Below are 20997 nucleotides of genomic sequence, written 5' to 3'. Positions count from 1 at the left end.
ACTCTCACTGGGGTACAGTTCCACAGACACAGACTCTCACTGGAGTACAGTTCCACAGACACTGACTCTCACTGGGGTACAGTTCCACAGACACTGACTCTCACTGGGGTACAGTTCCACAGACACTGACTCTCACTGGGGTACAGTTCCACAGACACTGACTCTAACTGGGGTACAGTTCCACAGACACTGACTCTCACTGGGGTACAGTTCCAAAGACACTGACTCTCACTGGGGTACAGTTCCACAGACACTGACTCTCACTGGCGTACAGTTCCACAGACACTGGCTCTCACTGGGCTACAGTTCCACAGACACTGACTCTCACTGGCGTACAGTTCCACAGACACTGACTCTCACTGGGGTACAGTTGCACAGGCACTGAATCTCACTGGGGTACAGTTCCACAGACACTGACTCTCACTGGGGTACAGTTCCACAGACACTGACTCTCACTGGTGTACAGTTCCACAGACACTGACTCTCCCTGGGGTACAGTTCCACAGACACTGACTCTCACTGGTGTACAGTTCCACAGACACTGGCTCTCACTGGGGTACAGTTCCACAGACACTGACTCTCACTGTGGGTACAGTTCCACAGACACTGACTCTCACTGGGGTACAGTTCCACAGACACTGACTCTCACTGGGGTACAGTTCCACAGACACTGACTCTCAATGGGGTACAGTTCCACAGACACTGACTCTCACTGGGGCACAGTTCCACAGACACTGACTCTCACTGGGGAACAGTTCCAAAGACACTGACTCTCACTGGGGTACAGTTCCACAGACACTGACTCTCACTGGGGTACAGTTCCACAGACACTGACTCTCACAGGGGTACAGTTCCACACACTGACTCTCACTGGGGTACAGTTCCACAGACACTGACTCTCACTGGGGTACAGTTCCACAGGCACTGACTCTCACTGGGGTACAGTTCCACAGACACTGACTCTCACTGAGGAACAGTTCCACAGGCACTGACTCTCACTGGGGTACAGTTCCACAGACACTGACTCTCACTGGGGTACAGTTCCACAGACACTGACTCTCACTGGGGTACAGTTCCACAGACACTGACTCTCACTGGGGTACAGTTCCAGACACTGACTCTCACTGGGGTACAGTTCCACAGACACTGACTCTCACAGGGGTACAGTTCCACAGACACTGACACTCACTGGGGTACAGTTCCACAGACACTGACTCACACTGGGGTACAGTTCCACAGACACTGACTCTCACTGGGGTACAGTTCCACAGACACTGACTCTAACTGGGGTACAGTTCCACAGACACTGACTCTCACTGGGGTACAGTTCCAAAGACACTGACTCTCACTGGGGTACAGTTCCACAGACACTGACTCTCACTGGCGTACAGTTCCACAGACACTGACTCTCACTGGGCTACAGTTCCACAGACACTGACTCTCACTGGGGTACAGTTCCACAGACACTGACTCTCAATGGGGTACAGTTCCACAGACACTGACTCTCACTGGGGTACAGTTCCACAGACACTGACTCTCACTGGGGTACAGTTCCACAGACACTGACTCTCACTGGTGTACAGTTCCACAGACACTGACTGTCACTGGGGTACAGTTCCACAGACACTGACTCTCACTGGGGTACAGTTCCACAGACACTGGCTCTCACTGGGGTACAGTTCCACAGACACTGACTCTCACTGTGGGTACAGTTCCACAGACACTGACTCTCACTGGGGTACAGTTCCACAGACACTGACTCTCAATGGGGTACAGTTCCACAGACACTGACTCTCACTGGGGTACAGTTCCACAGACACTGACTCTCACTGGGGAACAGTTCCAAAGACACTGACTCTCACTGGGGTACAGTTCCACAGACACTGACTCTCACTGGTGTACAGTTCCACAGACACTGACTGTCACTGGGGTACAGTTCCACAGACACTGACTCTCACTGGGGTACAGTTCCACAGACACTGGCTCTCACTGGGGTACAGTTCCACAGACACTGACTCTCACTGTGGGTACAGTTCCACAGACACTGACTCTCACTGGGGTACAGTTCCACAGACACTGACTCTCAATGGGGTACCGTTCCACAGACACTGACTCTCACTGGGGTACAGTTCCACAGACACTGACTCTCACTGGGGAACAGTTCCAAAGACACTGACTCTCACTGGGGTACAGTTCCACAGACACTGACTCTCACTGGGGTACAGTTCCACAGACACGGACTCTCACTTGGGTACAGTTCCACAGACACTGACTCTCACAGGGGTACAGTTCCACAGACACTGACTCTCACTGGGGTACAGTTCCACAGACACTGACTCTCACTGGGGTACAGTTCCACAGACACTGACTCTCACTGGGGTACAGTTCCACAGACACTGACTCTCACTGAGGTACAGTTCCACAGACACTGACTCTCACTGGGTTACAGTTCCACAGACACTGACTCTCACTGTGGTACAGTTCCACAGACACTGACTCTCACTGGGGTACAGTTCTACAGACACTGACTCTCACTGGGGTACAGTTCCACAGACACTGGCTCACTGGGGTACAGTTCCACAGACACTGACTCTCACTGGGGTACAGTTCCACCGACACTGACTCTCACTGGGGTACAGTTCCACAGACACTGACTCTCACTGGGCTACAGTTCCACAGACACTGAATCACACTGGGGTACAGTTCCACAGACACTGACTCTCACTGGGGTACAGTTCCACAGACACTGACTCTCACTGCGGTACAGTTCCACAGACACTGACTATCACTGGGGTACAGTTCCACAGACACTGACTCTCACTGGGGTACAGTTCCACAGACACTGACTCTCACTGGGGTACAGTTCTACAGACACGGACTCTCACTTGGGTACAGTTCCACAGACACTGACTCTCACTGGGGTACAGCTCCACAGACACTGACTCTCACTGGGGTACAGTTCCACAGAGACTTACTCTCACTGGGGTACAGTTCCACAGACACTGACTCTCACTGGGGTACAGTTCCACAGACACTGACTCTCACTGGGGTACAGCTCCACAGACACTGACTCTCACTGGGGTACAGTTCCACAGACACTAACTCTGACTGGGGAACAGTTCCACAGACACTGACTCTCACTTGGGTACAGTTCCACAGACACTGACTCTCACTGGGGAACAGTTCCACAGACATTGACTCTCACTGGGGTACAGTTCCACAGACACTGACTCTCACTGGGGTACAGTTCCACAGACACTGACTCTCACTGGGGTACAGTTCCACAGACACTGACTCTCACTGGGGTACAGCTCCACAGATACTGACTCTCACTGGGGTACAGTTCCACAGACACTGACTCTGACTGGGGAACAGTTCCACAGACACTGACTCTCACTTGGGTACAGTTCCACAGACACTGACTCTCACTGGGGTACAGTTCCACAGACACTGACTCTCACTGGGGTACAGTTCCACAGACACTGACTCTCACTGGGGTACATTTCAGGGGTTTCTCCAATTGGAGGATTATCCTCTTTGACACTCCTACCATTATCCCGGAGATCTTGCCGAATTGGCAACCAATGTAGGTCAGCGAGCACAGGGGTGATGGGTGAAAGGGACTGGGTGTGAGTTAGGACATGGGGCAGTGAGCCCAGGGGGTGATGGGTGAACGGGACTGGGTGTGACTTAGGACACGGGGCAGTGAGCACAGTGGGGTGGTGGGTGAACGGGACTGGGTGTGAGTTAGGACACGGGGCTGTGAGCAGAGGGGGTGATGGGTGAACGGGACTGCGTGTGAGTTAGTACACGGGGCAGTGAGCGCAGGGGGTGATGGGTGAACGGGACTGGGTGTGAGTTAGGACATGGGGCAGTGAGCACAGGGGGTGATGGGTGAACAGGACTGGGTGTGAGTTAGGACACGGGGCAGTGAGCACAGGGGGTGATGGGTGAACGGGACTGGGTGTGAGCTAGGACACGAGGCAGTGAGCACGGGGGTGATGGGTGAACGGGACTGGGTGTGAGTTAGGACACGGGGCAGTGAGCACAGGGGGTGATGGGTGAACGGGACTGTGTGTGAGTTAGGACACGGGGCAGTGAGCACAGGGGGTGATGGGTGAACGGGACTGGGTGTGAGTTAGGACACGGGGCAGTGAGCACTGGGGGTGATGGGTGAACGGGACTGGGTGTGAGTTAGGACACGGGGCAGTGAGCACAGTGGGTGATGGGTGAACGGGACTGGGTGTGAGTTAGGACACGGTGCAGTGAGCACAGGTGGTGATGGGTGAGCGGGGCTGGTTGTGAGTTAAGACACGGGGCAGTGAGCACAGGTGGTGATGGGTGAACGGGACTGGGTGTGAGTTAGGACACAGGGCAGTGAGCACAGTGGGGGATGGGTGAATGCGATTGGGTGTGAGTTAGGACACGGGGCAGTGAGTGTTAAGTCTATGTGTTATATTGAGAATTAATACACAGACCACAAGAGTAAAATTTAACAGGTCTTTACTAGTCGAAGGTCAGGGCGGAACTGCCCAATAAATCATTACACAGCACTTATATACCGGTGTGGTCACCGCCGGTATTACAGTATACAGCAGCCAAGATAAAGTAGTGCAACTCTTAAAATAGTTCTCTTAAAGGTGGAACGGTTACATACACTACAATCCTCCCTTTTTAGCTTACAATATATATATTCCCCATTAAACATAACATCATAACATAGATACACAACTTCATGTAAAACAGTTCACAGATTCAGTCTCTGCGGAAAACAGTTCACAGATTAAGTCTCTGCGGAGGCGCCTCCTGCGCTTCCTGACTCGGTCCGGATAACGCCTCGGTGGTGTCGTAGTTCTTGGTGGTGTAGTAGGTTCACGTTGCTGGGGTGACTCATCTAATAGTCCTTCACTGGACTTAACAGCTTGAACTTTCGTAACTTCAGAACCAGCATTGCTGACTTCTAAAAGCTCGAGTACCTTGGGAAGTTTTTCTACTTCCAAACTGATTTGACTCAGTTCGGAGGGACCACGTGCGTGACCTGATAGAGGTGATAATGGTTCAGATGGGTCATCCTCTTCTGCTTCGTCTTTTCCTTTTCTGCTTCTTGGAGACTCTCTGGGCTCCACTCCCAGCTGCATGCACAGTTCCTCCTCCTCTTCCTCCAGCTGTTGCCGTAGTAGCGCCACCATCTCCCGGTGTTTCTTAGACTTTTCGTGATTCTTCATGGTTTTTGCACTTTGGAAGATTTCCCCACAAGCTGGGCAGAACAGGTCGTGGTAATATTCGGTGTCGTCCTGAGCTAGGCCAGCGAGAGGGTCTTCTATTTCCTCCATGCCCAGCTGGACGTTAGCCAGCTTTTGTTCCAAATCCAGACATCTCTCCTGAAGAGACTGCTTCATGTGTTCAGCTTCATCCAGCTTTTTCTGGGCTTCCTGCAAGCCTTTTACTAATGACATCATTTGTGATTTCAATACTTCAACTTCATTCGGAGATTGATTGTTCGGACTATTCAATTCCTCTACTGGAGCAGCTGTTTCAGCATTCTGTTGTTCTACATTGACGTGAGTCAGCGTACTCTTGGCATCCAAGGGCTGCTCTGCTGCAATCTTCTCAATCTGCGTTGCAACCTCAGCTATTTCAATAACTTTTGAGAGCTCCGAACCCCTTTCCTTTGAAGATTGAAGCTCGTGTTCAAGTTTTTTCCATTTCAGAGTCTTGTCCCTCAGCATATGAAGGAGTTGGCTGACCATTAACTCTTCTGACATCAGACGTTTCCCAGTGTCGTCGTCATGTGTTTTTGACGTATAGGCTGCAGGGCTGTTTGTAACCTTGCACTGGGGCTCCTTTGCTGCTTTTAATTCGCCATCATCTGCAGCCTCCACCATTCGAATTTCAACAAATGAATCGTCCGGTGATGCTGCACCCAACTTCAGTAGGAGCTCGGAATTCATGGCAACCAAATCAGCCTTTTCTGCCTGCAACCTGCTAACAAGCGCCTTCAGTTGCTGAACATCTTGCTCCACCAGATTAGAGCACGCACCTTCAGAAACCGAATCAGCTTTGATTCGTTTGGCCTCCTCGCGCAGACGGTTTGTGTGTTCCTGCTCCATTTTCTCCATCAGCTGCTTCTGCTGTCTTTCCAGATTCTCCCACTCTGTGTCAAAGAACTTTTTCTTTGCATTCATCTCTTGCTCAAAACGGTGAATCATTTGTTCTAATTGCTGTTGTAGTTTGAAATGGAGTTGAGTTCGAGCCCGGTGTTCCTCAGAAATGTGCATGTCTGTAGACTGGACAGACTCAGAATTCTCTGTCAAACTATGTTGTTGTTGTTCAGTGGAATTCTGTTCTGATACTTTGTTCTCCTCTGAAGCATAAGCATTTATGCACTCCTTCGTTTTTCCATCATTAGTCTGCAAGTCCATTTTAGACTTGTCTTTTGCACATGGGCTGGTCTTACCATCATCAGTTCCAGAGTCTGAGCTGACTGTCTTCACCGAGTTCTCACTCTTTATTGCTTTTAGGGAGTGCCAGTCCATATTTATTTTCCTGATCCACTCCCGTCCCAGAAGTGGTGGACCTCCCTCAGGTAGTACATATAAGTCCATTCCTTGGTGTTCTTTGCCCTTGTGTCTCACCTTGACTTTTATCTTTCCGATGGGGTATACTCTTTGCCCTGTGTATGTCTGCAATACAATCTTGGTATCTCTCAAGGGTATATGCGAGAATAGCCGCTTGTAGTCCCTTCGGTTTATGACTGTTAGGGCTGATCCTGTGTCCAATTCCATTTTCACTTGGACTCCGGCTATCTTTAGCGTGACCCAGATAGTTTGTAGGTCAGCTTCCTTACTCACATTGTGAATTCTCAGACTACCCAGTTCCTGGCTGTTGGAGTCTGAATCCGAATTCTGTTCATCCGAACTCTTCTCAGCCACCTTATGTACCTTTCTGCACTTTTCCTGCGGTGACTTTTTGTTGCTGGTCTTCTTACCCGACCGGCATACGTTAGCTATGTGACCAAGCTTGCCACATTTTCTACATTCCTGGTTTTTAAACCAGCATTGGTTCTGATCGTGTGTTGTCTTCCCACAACGATAACATTTCGTTGTACCCGAAGCCATTTGATCCATGCTGAGTACCGCTGCCTTCAGCTGCATTTCCACAGTGCCTCTTGCTGCGGCTTCGTGCGATGCTGCAATAGTGACAGCCTTATCAAGTGTAAGATCATTCTCTTCGAGCAGTCGCTTTTGTGTTCCTTCCTTTGACAACCCACACACGAACTTGTCTCTCAGTGCCTCTGTCAGATTTTCCCCAAACTGACAGTATTTCGCTAGCCTACGCAGTTCAACCAAGTACTCCGCGTTGCTTTCCTCTTTCAGTTGTGTTCTCGCATAAAATTTAAATCGTTCCGCTAACATCAGCGGTGCGGGGTTCAAATGATCCTTCAGGACAGCAACAATATTAGCGAAAGTCTGATCCGCCGGTTTAGCTGGTGATAGAAGATGCTTCAATAGCCCGTATGTCTTCGCACCCATTGAGTTTAGTAAGGTTAGAGCTTTATCATCATTTGATATTTTATTTGCCTTACAATATATCTCTATGCGTTCTACATACGTGGCCCAATCTTCCACATCGGGATCGAAATCGTTGATGTTACCACGCTTAGGCATCCTCGCAATCTTCTTGAGAAACAACAACGAAATTTTTCTTTTTTCTTTAACATTTTTTTTTCAAAAATGGCGGTTTCCCGCGCTTATCTTCTTCCCCGCCTCTGAGAATGGCGGTTTCCCGCGCTTATCTTCTTCCCCGCCTCCGAGAATGGCGGTTTCCCGCGCTTGTCTTCTTCCCCGCCTCCGAGAATGGCGGTTTCCTGCGCTTGTCTTCTTCCCCGCCTCCGAGAATGGCGGTTTCCCGCGCTTGTCTTCTTCCCCGCCTAAATGGTGGCTTCCCGCGTTTCTTCCTCGGGCGGGGGGGTAAAGCTTTGCCCTCGGGCGACGACCGCTGGCTTTCGGGGTTCGCAGCCTGCGCGCCGGCTTCAGTTTATTCTGAAAGCGCGAGAACAGCTGATTGAGTTCCTTGTTCCCTTTCCCGACAGGGGCAACCGGGCGCTGGGGGCAACCAGTTGGCGGCGGACAGTTCCAGCTCTTGGTCCTTTGCGGAAAGCTGCTGCAAGCCGCTGGGCGGAAATCTCGCTCGGTCTCCCTCGCTCGGTCTCGTTCTCCCTCGCTCGCTCGTTCTCCCTCGCTCGCTCGGTCTCCCTCGCTCGCACGGTCTCCCTCGCTCGCTTGGTCTCGTTCTCCCTCGCTCGCTCGGTCTCGTTCTCCCTCGCTCGCTAGGTCTCTCCCGCTGGCTGTAACGGCGATTGCCGTATTGCTGCGTTCGCCCTCCCCAGCGGTTTTCAATCGTGCCTCCCAGCCCCTCTTGCAGTCTAGTCCTTTCCCCCCCGGCTGCGGCTGAGTTCTCCGCGGTTTTTTATTTTTTTAATTTTCTCCCGCGCCTTGCTGTCCCGGTCGCTGCGCCTCGCGGCCGCGGTAGCTGCCCGGCCTTTTTCACCGGTCGCAGTCGAGCTTGCTCTCGACGCTGCTGCATCTCCCAGCCCGCTTGCAGCCCGGTCTCTCACACCGGCTGCGTTTGCATTCGCTGCGGTCTCTCACACCGGCTGCGTTTGCATTCACCGCGGCTTCCGTGCCTACGCTGCCCCAGTCTCAGCGACTCTGGCCCCGACTTCTGTCCGGCTCTTTTCCCCGGCCGTGGTCGAGTTCTCCGCCCTTATATCCTCCGATCTTCCCTCCCCTATTTCACAGCCAACGTGGCCGCCTCGCTGTTCATCGCTGATCGGCTTACCCACCACCGTGATAGAAGGGATGATCCTGCCTGTTGCTGATGGAAGGCTTCGTGTTATAATTCTTCCGTTGCTCTGCAGACCCGAGTCTTCTCTCAGCAGAATGATGAGGGCGGATGCCTCTTCTCGACGCCCGTTAAACTGCCTTGGATAATCTCTGCCGCAGGGTAAGATCGAACTCGTCGCCACTGTTAAGTCTGTGTGTTATATTGAGAATTAATACACAGACCACAAGAGTAAAATTTAACAGGTCTTTACTAGTCGAAGGTCAGGGCGGAACTGCCCAATAAATCATTACACAGCACTTATATACCGGTGTGGTCACCGCCGGTATTACAGTATACAGCAGCCAAGATAAAGTAGTGCAACTCTTAAAATAGTTCTCTTAAAGGTGGAACGGTTACATACACTACAGTGAGCACAGGGGGCGATGGGTGAACGGGACTGGATGCGAGTTAGGTCTCGGGGCTGCAGAGTTTTGGCTGAGTTGAAGTTTACGGACGATAGAAGATGGGAGGCGGGCTAGGAGAGCGTTGGAATAGTTGAGTCTGGAGGTGACAGAGGGAAGGATGAGGGTTTCAGCAGCAGATGGACTGAGGTGAGGGTGGAGACGGCGATGTTACAGTGTGCACTGAATCCTCCTGGAATGCAGCCCAGCCCTGAGAAGGAATCTGCCCTTTACCGAAAGACCAAAAAGCCAAAGGGATCTGCCCAGTTGGCCCCACATCAAGCTGCAGCAACATCAACACATTCTGTAGCTGACATTTGATTGTTATCAGCTCATTGCTGGTGACCTATGACAAGGGGCAAAGGGCAAGGTTGAAAGGAAGTAAACAAGGCCTTGCTCAGCAGATGGAAAACACAGCTTCAAACGTGTTCTTATACATTCCTTATCAGACAACCTCGGTCTCTCCAGGAACAGCCTCGGAGAACAATTTGAAAGGAATGGAAAACATCTGAGTCATAACAATCCTAGAATCTCACAGCACAGAGTGAGGCCATTCGGCCCATCGTGCCTGCGCCGGCTCTTTGGTTCTGCTCTCCAATTAGTCCCACTCACCTGCTCTTTCCCCATAACTCTGTAAAATGTTTTCCCTTCAAGTATTTATCCAATTCCCTTTTGAAAGTTACTATTGAATCTGCTTCCACCGCCCTTTCAGGCAGCGCGTTCCAGATCACAACAACTCGCTGCGTAAAAACATTCTCCTCATCTCCCCTCTGGTTCTTTTGCCGATGATCTTCAATCTGTGTCCTCTGGTTACCGACCCTCCTGCCACTGGAAACAGTTTCTCCTTATTTACTCCATCAAACTTCATGATTTTGAACACCTCTATTAAATCTCCCCTTAACCTTCTCTGCTCTAAGGAAAACAACCCCAGCTTCTCCAGTCTCTCCGCACAACGAGGATGTTGACCATCTGCAGAGTGAGGATTGCACCTGAGAGAGCTCTTCGATTCTGGTTATTGTGAAGACACTGTGGATGGTTCCCTCCCCCTGCTCACAGTGGCCGGTTTACTGGGGGACTGGGGGTGGTGGGGGGGGGACGGTGTTCACTGACTCATGCAAGGCTGCACTGGTGGTGCGAGGTCTCAGAGGATCTTGCCTTATTTCTATCGGATTGTCTGAATCCTCCTCTCCTGAGGCTGGTGTCAGTGATGGCTTGATTATAAAATTCCCATTTCTTTGTTCAAATCCCTCCATGGCCTCACCCCTCCCTATCTCTGTGACCTCCTCCACGGCCTCGCCCCTCCCTATCTCTGTAACCTCCTCCACAGCCTCGCCCCTCCCTATCTCTGTAACCTCCTCCAGCCCCACAACCCTCCCTATCTCTGTAACCTCCTCCAGCCCCACAACCCTCCCTATCTCTGTAACCACCTCCACGGCCTCGCCCCTCCCTATCTCTGTAACCTCCTCCACGGCCTCGCCCCTCCCTATCTCTGTAACCTCCTCCACGGCCTCGCCCCCTCCCTATCTCTGTAACCTCTTCCACGGCCTCGCCCCACCCTACCTCTGTAACCTCCTCCACGGCCTTGCCCCACCCTATCTCTGTAACCTCCTCCACAGCCTTGCCCCTCCCTATCTCTGTAACCTCCTCCACGGCCTCGCCCCACCCTATCTCTGTAACCTCCTCCACAGCCTCGCCCCTCCCTATCTCTGTAACCTCCTCCAGCCCTAGAGTCCGAGATCTCTGCGCTCCGCTAATTCTGGCCTCTTGAGCATCCCCGATTTCCATCGCTCCACCATTGGCGGCCGTGCCTTCAGCTGCCTGGGCCCCGAGCTCTGGGATTCCCTCCCTGTCCTAATATCTCCTTATGTGGCTTAGAGTCAAATTTAGTTTGATAATCGCACCTGTGAAGCGCCTTGGGATGTTTTACTACGTTAAAGGCGCTATATAAATACAAGCGGTTGTTGCCGGGGCCTGAGTCCACTGGTCAATCTCCATGTGTGAGCCTCGTCAGTGGGTGAACCGTGGAGCAGAAGGAGACGGTCTCACCGTCAAGTCCAACCCCACTTTCATTCAATATCCACACACGCACATTTTCCAGAAAGCTTGGCGAGCAGGAGGGGGCGGGGGGGGGGCAAATTTTGGCTGATTTTCTGCCTCTATTGCTGAGGGCAATTGTGACAATCTAACCTCAACAACTGCCCGGCTGAGATTGGCGAACTGGCACAGTCCAGGACTCGAACCTGGGATCTTCCTGCTCTGTGTCTCTCAGGTGATGCTGAATTTATGGATTGGACCATGTGGGGAGACGGAGCCGCACGCCAGGCTAATCCACTCAGCAACGGAAATCAGGCACTGCTGCAATGTGCTCAGAGGAACATGGGAATATAGGGACATGGGAACATGGGAATATAGGAACATGGGAACATGGGAATATAGGGACATGGGAACATGGGAATATAGGGACATGGGAACATAGAATATAAGAACATGGGAATATAGGGACATGGGAACATGGAAACATGGGAATATAGGGACATGGGAACATGGGAATATAGGGACATGCGAATATAGGGACATGGGAACATGGGAATATAGGAACATGGGAATATAGGGACATGGGAACATGGGAATATAGGAACATGGGAACATGGGAATATAGGGACATGCGAATATAGGGACATGGGAACATGGAATATAAGAACATGGGAATATAGGGACATGGGGACATGGAAACATGGGAATATAGGGACATATGAACATGGAAACATAGGAATATAGGGACATGGAAACATGGGAATATAGGGACATGGGAACATGGAAACATGGGAATATAGGGACATGGGAACATGGAATATAAGAACATGGGAATATAGGGACATGGAAACATGGGAATATAGGGACATGGGAACATGGGAACATGGGAATATAGGGACATGGGAACATGGGAATATAGGGACATGGGAAAATTGAAACATGGGAATATAGGAACATGGGAATATAGGAACATGGGAATATGGGAATATAGGGACATGGGAATATAGGGACATGGGAATATAGGGATATGGGAATGTAAGGACATGGGAATGTAGGGACTTGGGAATATAGGGACATGGGAACATGGGAATATAGGGACATGGGAACATGGGAATATAGGAACATGGGAACATGGGAATATAGGAACATGGGAATATAGGGACATGGGAATATGGGGACATGGGGACATGGGAATATGGGAATATAGGAACATGGGAATATAGGGACATGGGAACATGGAAACATGGAAATATAGGAACATGTGAATATAGGGACGTGGGAACATGGGAATATAGGGACATGGGAATATAGGGACATGGGAACATGGGAATATAGGGACATGGGAATTTAGGGACATGGGAACATGGGAATATAGGGACATGGGAATATAGGGACATAGGAACATGGGAATATAGGGACATGGGAACATGGGAATATAGGAACATGGGAATTTAGGGACATGGGAACATGGGAATATAGGGGCATGGGAACATGGGAATATAGGAACATGGGAACATGGGAATATAGGGACATGGGAACATAGAATATAAGAACATGGGAATATAGGGACATGGGAACATAGAATATAAGAACATGGGAATATAGGGACATGGGAACATGGAAACATGGGAATATAGGGACATGGGAACATGGGAATATAGGAACATGGGAATATAGGGACATGGGAACATGGGAATATAGGAACATGGGAACATGGGAATATAGGGACATGCGAATATAGGGACATGGGAACATGGAATATAAGAACATGGGAATATAGGGACATGGGAACATGGAAACATGGGAATATAGGGACATGTGAACATGGAAACATAGGAATATAGGGACATGGAAACATGGGAATATAGGGACATGGGAACATGGAAACATGGGAATATAGGGACATGGGAACATGGAATATAAGAACATGGGAATATAGGGACATGGAAACATGGGAATATAGGGACATGGGAACATGGGAACATGGGAATATAGGGACATGGGAACATGGAATATAAGAACATGGGAATATAGGGACATGGAAACATGGGAATATAGGGACATGGGAAAATTGAAACATGGGAATATAGGAACATGGGAATATAGGAACATGGGAATATGGGAATATAGGGACATGGGAATATAGGGACATGGGAATATAGGGATATGGGAATGTAAGGACATGGGAATGTAGGGACTTGGGAATATAGGGACATGGGAACATGGGAATATAGGGACATGGGAACATGGGAATATAGGAACATGGGAACATGGGAATATAGGAACATGGGAATATAGGGACATGGGAATATGGGGACATGGGGACATGGGAATATGGGAATATAGGAACATGGGAATATAGGGACATGGGAACATGGAAACATGGAAATATAGGAACATGTGAATATAGGGACTGGGAACATGGGAATATAGGGACATGGGAATATAGGGACATGGGAACATGGGAATATAGGGACATGGGAATTTAGGGACATGGGAACATGGGAATATAGGGACATGGGAATATAGGGACATAGGAACATGGGAATATAGGGACATGGGAACATGGGAATATAGGAACATGGGAATTTAGGGACATGGGAACATGGGAATATAGGGGCATGGGAACATGGGAATATAGGAACATGGGAACATGCGAATATAGGGACATGGGAACATAGAATATTAGAACATGGGAATATAGGGACATGGGAACATGGGAATATAGGGACATGGGAATATAGGGACATGGGAACATGGGAACATGGGAATATAGGAACATGGGAACATGGGAATATAGGAACATGGGAATATAGGGACATGGGAACATGGGAATATAGGAACATGGGAACATGGGAATATAGGGACATGGAACATGGAAACATAGGAATATAGGGACATGGGAACATGGAAACATGGGAATATAGGGACATGGGAACATGGAATATAAGAACATGGGAATATAGGGACATGGAAACATGGGAATATAGGGACATGGGAACATGGGAACATGGGAATATAGGGACATGGGAACATGGGAATATAGGGACATGGGAAAATTGAAACATGGGAATATAGGAACATGGGAATATAGGAACATGGGAACATGGGAATATAGGAACATGGGAACATGGGAATATAGGGACATGGGAACATAGAATATAAGAACATGGGAATATAGGGACATGGGAACATGGAAACATGGGAATATAGGGACATGTGAACATGGAAACATAGGAATATAGGGACATGGAAACATGGGAATATAGGGACATGGGAACATGGAAACATGGGAATATAGGGACATGGGAACATGGAAACATGGGAATATAGGGACATGGGAACATGGAATATAAGAACATGGGAATATAGGGACATGGAAACATGGGAATATAGGGACATGGGAACATGGGAACATGGGAATATAGGGACATGGGAACATGGGAATATAGGGACATGGGAATATAGGAACATGGGAATATAGGAACATGGGAATATGGGAATATAGGGACATGGGAATATAGGGACATGGGAACATGGGAATATAGGGACATGGGAATTTAGGGACATGGGAACATGGGAATATAGGGACATGGGAATATAGGGACATATGAACATGGGAATATAGGGACATGGGAACATGGGAATATAGGAACATGGGAATTTAGGGACATGGGAACATGGGAATATAGGGGCATGGGAACATGGGAATATAGGAACATGGGAACATGGGAATATAGGGACATGGGAACATAGAATAATAGAACATGGGAATATAGGGACATGGGAACATGGGAATATAGGGACATGGGAATATAGGGACATGGGAACATGGGAACATGGGAATATAGGAACATGGGAACATGGGAATATAGGAACATGCGAATATAGGGACATGGGAACATGGGAATATAGGAACATGGGAACATGGGAATATAGGGACATGGAACATGGAAACATAGGAATATAGGGACATGGGAACATGGAAACATGGGAATATAGGGACATGGGAACATGGAATATAAGAACATGGGAATATAGGGACATGGAAACATGGGAATATAGGGACATGGGAACATGGGAACATGGGAATATAGGGACATGGGAACATGGGAATATAGGGACATGGGAAAATTGAAACATGGGAATATAGGAACATGGGAATATAGGAACATGGGAACATGGGAATATAGGAACATGGGAACATGGGAATATAGGGACATGGGAACATAGAATATAAGAACATGGGAATATAGGGACATGGGAACATGGAAACATGGGAATATAGGGACATGTGAACATGGAAACATAGGAATATAGGGACATGGAAACATGGGAATATAGGGACATGGGAACATGGAAACATGGGAATATAGGGACATGGGAACATGGAAACATGGGAATATAGGGACATGGGAACATGGAATATAAGAACATGGGAATATAGGGACATGGAAACATGGGAATATAGGGACATGGGAACATGGGAACATGGGAATATAGGGACATGGGAACATGGGAATATAGGGACATGGGAATATAGGAACATGGGAATATAGGAACATGGGAATATGGGAATATAGGGACATGGGAATATAGGGACATGGGAATATAGGGATATGGGAATGTAGGGACATGGGAACATGGGAATATAGGGACATGGGAACATGGGAATATAGGAACATGGGAACATGGGAATATAGGAACATGGGAATATAGGGACATGGGAATATGGGGACATGGGGACATGGGAATATGGGAATATAGGAACATGGGAATATAGGGACATGGGAACATGGAAACATGGAAACATAGGAACATGTGAATATAGGGACGTGGGAACATGGGAATATAGGGACATGGGAATATAGGGACATGGGAACATGGGAATATAGGGACATGGGAACATGGGAATATAGGAACATGGGAATATAGGGACATGGGAACATGGGAATATAGGAACATGGGAATTTAGGGACATGGGAACATGGGAATATAGGGACATGGGAATATAGGGACATGGGAACATGGGAATATAGGGACATGGGAACATGGGAATATAGGAACATGGGAATTTAGGGACATGGGAACATGGGAATATAGGGACATGGAAACATGGGAATATAGGGACATGTGAACATGGAAACATAGGAATATAGGGACATGGAAACATGGGAATATAGGGACATGGGAACATGGAAACATGGGAATATAGGGACATGGGAACATGGAAACATGGGAATATAGGGACATGGGAACATGGAATATAAGAACATGGGAATATAGGGACATGGAAACATGGGAATATAGGGACATGGGAACATGGGAACATGGGAATATAGGGACATGGGAACATGGGAATATAGGGACATGGGAATATAGGAACATGGGAATATAGGAACATGGGAATATGGGAATATAGGGACATGGGAATATAGGGACATGGGAATATAGGGATATGGGAATGTAGGGACATGGGAACATGGGAATATAGGGACATGGGAACATGGGAATATAGGAACATGGGAACATGGGAATATAGGAACATGGGAATATAGGGACATGGGAATATGGGGACATGGGGACATGGGAATATGGGAATATAGGAACATGGGAATATAGGGACATGGGAACATGGAAACATGGAAACATAGGAACATGTGAATATAGGGACGTGGGAACATGGGAATATAGGGACATGGGAATATAGGGACATGGGAACATGGGAATATAGGGACATGGGAACATGGGAATATAGGAACATGGGAATATAGGGACATGGGAACATGGGAATATAGGAACATGGGAATTTAGGGACATGGGAACATGGGAATATAGGGACATGGGAATATAGGGACATGGGAACATGGGAATATAGGGACATGGGAACATGGGAATATAGGAACATGGGAATTTAGGGACATGGGAACATGGGAATATAGGGACATGGAAACATGGGAATATAGGGACATGTGAACATGGAAACATAGGAATATAGGGACATGGAAACATGGGAATATAGGGACATGGGAACATGGAAACATGGGAATATAGGGACATGGGAACATGGAAACATGGGAATATAGGGACATGGGAACATGGAATATAAGAACATGGGAATATAGGGACATTGAAACATGGGAATATAGGGACATGGGAACATGGGAACATGGGAATATAGGGACATGGGAACATGGGAATATAGGGACATGGGAATATAGGAACATGGGAATATAGGAACATGGGAATATGGGAATATAGGGACATGGGAATATAGGGACATGGGAATATAGGGATATGGGAATGTAGGGACATGGGAACATGGGAATATAGGGACATGGGAACATGGGAATATAGGAACATGGGAACATGGGAATATAGGAACATGGGAATATAGGGACATGGGAATATGGGGACATGGGGACATGGGAATATGGGAATATAGGAACATGGGAATATAGGGACATGGGAACATGGAAACATGGAAACATAGGAACATGTGAATATAGGGACGTGGGAACATGGGAATATAGGGACATGGGAATATAGGGACATGGGAACATGGGAATATAGGGACATGGGAACATGGGAATATAGGAACATGGGAATATAGGGACATGGGAACATGGGAATATAGGAACATGGGAATTTAGGGACATGGGAACATGGGAATATAGGGACATGGGAATATAGGGACATGGGAACATGGGAATATAGGGACATGGGAACATGGGAATATAGGAACATGGGAATTTAGGGACATGGGAACATGGGAATATAGGGACATGGGAACATGGGAATATAGGGACATGGGAATATAGGAATATAGGGCCAGAGGACTTGCTGGACAGGAATAGACCCAGGTCCGTCTCGTTCACCTTCTACCATTCTGGTAGTCGCACGATACGACGATAATGGGGTTGTTGACCAATCACAGCGATCAATCTCTATCAATGAGTCTACAACAGACCCAGACATGAGGTGAGGAAAACCCCCAGTGGTGGAGAGCTTTGGGGAACCAGAGGTCCAAAGTCACCCGTTCCTCCCGAGCTCGCTGCACTCACCACACGTCACGTGTCCAATTACTCAGATACTGGAGCACAAAATATTATTTTCTGAAAGGAATCTCTCTCATTTGCATTTGAATGAATCAATACTAACTGCTCCCACCGTCTCCCTGTGGAACCTGTTCCATAGATTGACCACTCGCTCACTGAAATAATGTTTCTGCTCTCCATGGCCAATTAGCCAATCAACATTCAGTGTCTGAGCTCAAACATGAACACTAGTAACTTGAGGCACTGGAGGGCTGTTGGGCTGTGATCAACACTGCTGATCCTATCACACATTGACACCTCCCAGCTTAAATACAGAAACTCAGCTTGTATTCCCTGGAATATAGATGGTTAAGGGGTGATTTGATTGAGGTTTTTAGGATTTTGAAAGGAATTGATGGGGTAGATGGGGAGAAACTTTTTCTGCTGGTGGGAGAGTCTCAGACAAGGGGGCAGAACCTTAAAATCAGAGCCAGGCCATTCAGGAGCGAAGTTAGGAAACACTTCTTCACACAAAGGGTGGTAAAAGTGTGGAACTCTCTCCCACAGAAAGCAGTAGATGCCAGCTCAATTAATAACTTAAAATCTGAGATCGATAGATTTTTGCTAGACAAGGGTGTTAAGGGACATGGACCAAGGCGGGTGGATGGAGTTAGGATACAGATCAGCCATGATCTCATTGAATGGTGGAACAGGCTCGAGGGGCTGAATGGCCTCCCCGGTGTCCTGGCCAATATTTATCTCTCAACCAACTTTACTGAAACAGATTATCTGCAAATTATCACACTACTATTTTTGGGATCTTGCTGTGTGCCAATTGGCTGCTGCGTTTCCCACATTACAACAGTGACTACACTTCAAAAGCACTTCATTGGCTGTAAAGCGCTTTGGGATGTCCTGAGGTGGGGAAAGGCGCTGGAGAAATGCAAGATCTTTCCTTCCTTGTCTTGGAGTTTATGAAAATATCTTTTATTTGAAACAAGGATGTGAACTTTCCCTCCGTTCTGTCGCTGTGTCTTTGAGGACACGGAACCTTGAATGGCATTGCGAGAACAAGATACACTTCAATGCTGACGGATGTGTTCAGTTGCTGGACTCAATCCAGAACCCTCTTACCCAGTCTGAATACAACAGCAGTTGAAACACTCGACACTTCGGGCTTCTATTTACCAACACACAGCTCGGTATCACACTGCTCCAATATCAGCAAATACACGTTCAAGGGGAATGACCGAAATTGGGTGCTGATATTCTCTGGCAGAACTTTACTGGAAACAATTGTACAGTATATTTAACATTCTATATCTTAGATAAAGGTTGCAATGGAAAGAGTTTATAAAGTACTCCTTTGTTCCATTATCTTTCGTGTGGAACCTTTAAGTGCAAGGTTTAAAACAAAACAAAACAAACACATGCGCTCTGTACCTACCGTCTGAAGGACATGAATTCCTTCTTATATTTCCAATCCAAAAGAGGTCTCCTTCTGTCCCCTCAGGAATGCTCCAAGTTTCCATTCTTGGCCCCTCTCATTCTCTCCGTATTCACATCGTCTGTCTGATCTTCCTTTCTCCTGTGGCTTTAGTCTGCTGGTCCCTCCTCTTCCTCATCTACGTGCTGCCCCTTGCTGACATCTTCAGCAGACATGAGGTTAGTTTCCACCTGCACTCTGACGCCACCCAGCTCTAACTCACTGCCACCTCATGTGATGTGATACATAGCTGGATTTCACGTGAGGACAAGATAGAGGCTTGTTTCCATGATTGGAGCATCCATTGATACTCACCGAATAGACATCCTAGAGAAGATGACTTGTGGCTGAGGTAGGAGAGGGTGTTTGGGGCCTGTTGGGACCAACAACAAGTGTGAGGAGCTCATGGACTTTGTCTCTAAGATTGAGACCATCCGTTCAGCTGCCTCTGCCACTTCCCTTCCTTCCCCTAGCCCACTGGGCCAAACTTCCTCTAAGGTTCACCCCTGCCCTAGCCCTGAACTCACATCTTTCTCCAGTTTCTCTCCGATCTTCCCTCATGACCTCTCCAAGCTCATCTTGTCCATGAGACCCACCTCCTGCTCCCTTGACCCTATTCCCACCAAACTGCTGACCACCCAACTTCCATTCCTGGCCCCCAGATTAATTTTTTTAATTCATTCACGGGATGTGGGTGTTGCTGGCAAGGCTGTCAGTTATTGCCCTTTCCTATTGATATTGTTAACGGTTCTCTCTCCTCAGGAACTGTCCCCCTCCCCTTCAAATCTGCCGTCATCACTCCCCTTATCAAAAAATCCACCCTTGACCTTCTGTCCTTTCAAACTACCGCCCCATCTCATAGAATCAAAGAATGGTTACAGCACAGAAGGAGGCCATTCGGCCCGTCGAGCCCGTGCCGGCTCTCTGCAAGAGCACTTCAGCCAGTCCCACTCCCCGCCCTTTCCCCGGAGCCCTGCAAATTTTTTTCCTTCAGATACTTATCCAACTCCCTTTTGAAAGCCACGATTGAATCTGCCTCCACCACCCTTTCAGGCCGTGCATTCCAGATCCTCACCACTCGCTGCGTAAAAAGTTTTTCCTCATGTCGCCTTTGGTTCTTCTGCCAATCACCTTAAATCTGTGTCCTCTGGTT

The 20997-nt window shown here is 48.3% G+C and overlaps 1 protein-coding gene across 2 annotated transcripts in view; it reads right to left on the bottom strand.

The window, feature by feature from the left end:
* LOC147111362 (serine/threonine-protein kinase pim-1-like) overlaps window positions 1–19980 on the bottom strand; it is a 79627-nt gene extending 59647 nt beyond the window's left edge. Inside the window, exons 1-2 of one of the 2 annotated variants that reach the window (XM_086002178.1) lie at window positions 19806–19894; window positions 4487–9036 (exon numbers count right to left, since the gene is read on the bottom strand). In XM_086002178.1, coding sequence (XP_085858304.1) covers window positions 4734–7667 — 2934 coding nt within the window. In that variant the 5' untranslated portion in view covers window positions 7668–9036; window positions 19806–19894 and the 3' untranslated portion in view covers window positions 4487–4733. Of the gene's footprint in view, window positions 1–4486; window positions 9037–19805 lie in introns of those variants that run through there. The other variant, XM_086002182.1, reaches the window with a different exon arrangement.
* Between the last annotated feature and the right edge of the window lie 1017 nt (window positions 19981–20997).

The sequence above is a fragment of the Somniosus microcephalus genome, chromosome 11 (assembly GCF_052327205.1).
Source record: "Somniosus microcephalus isolate GS21.2 chromosome 11, FLI_Smic_1.0, whole genome shotgun sequence".
Lineage (NCBI taxonomy): Eukaryota > Metazoa > Chordata > Chondrichthyes > Squaliformes > Somniosidae > Somniosus > Somniosus microcephalus.
Note: the sequence above shows the minus strand (reverse complement) of the source record. Positions and strands in the feature narration are given on the sequence as shown.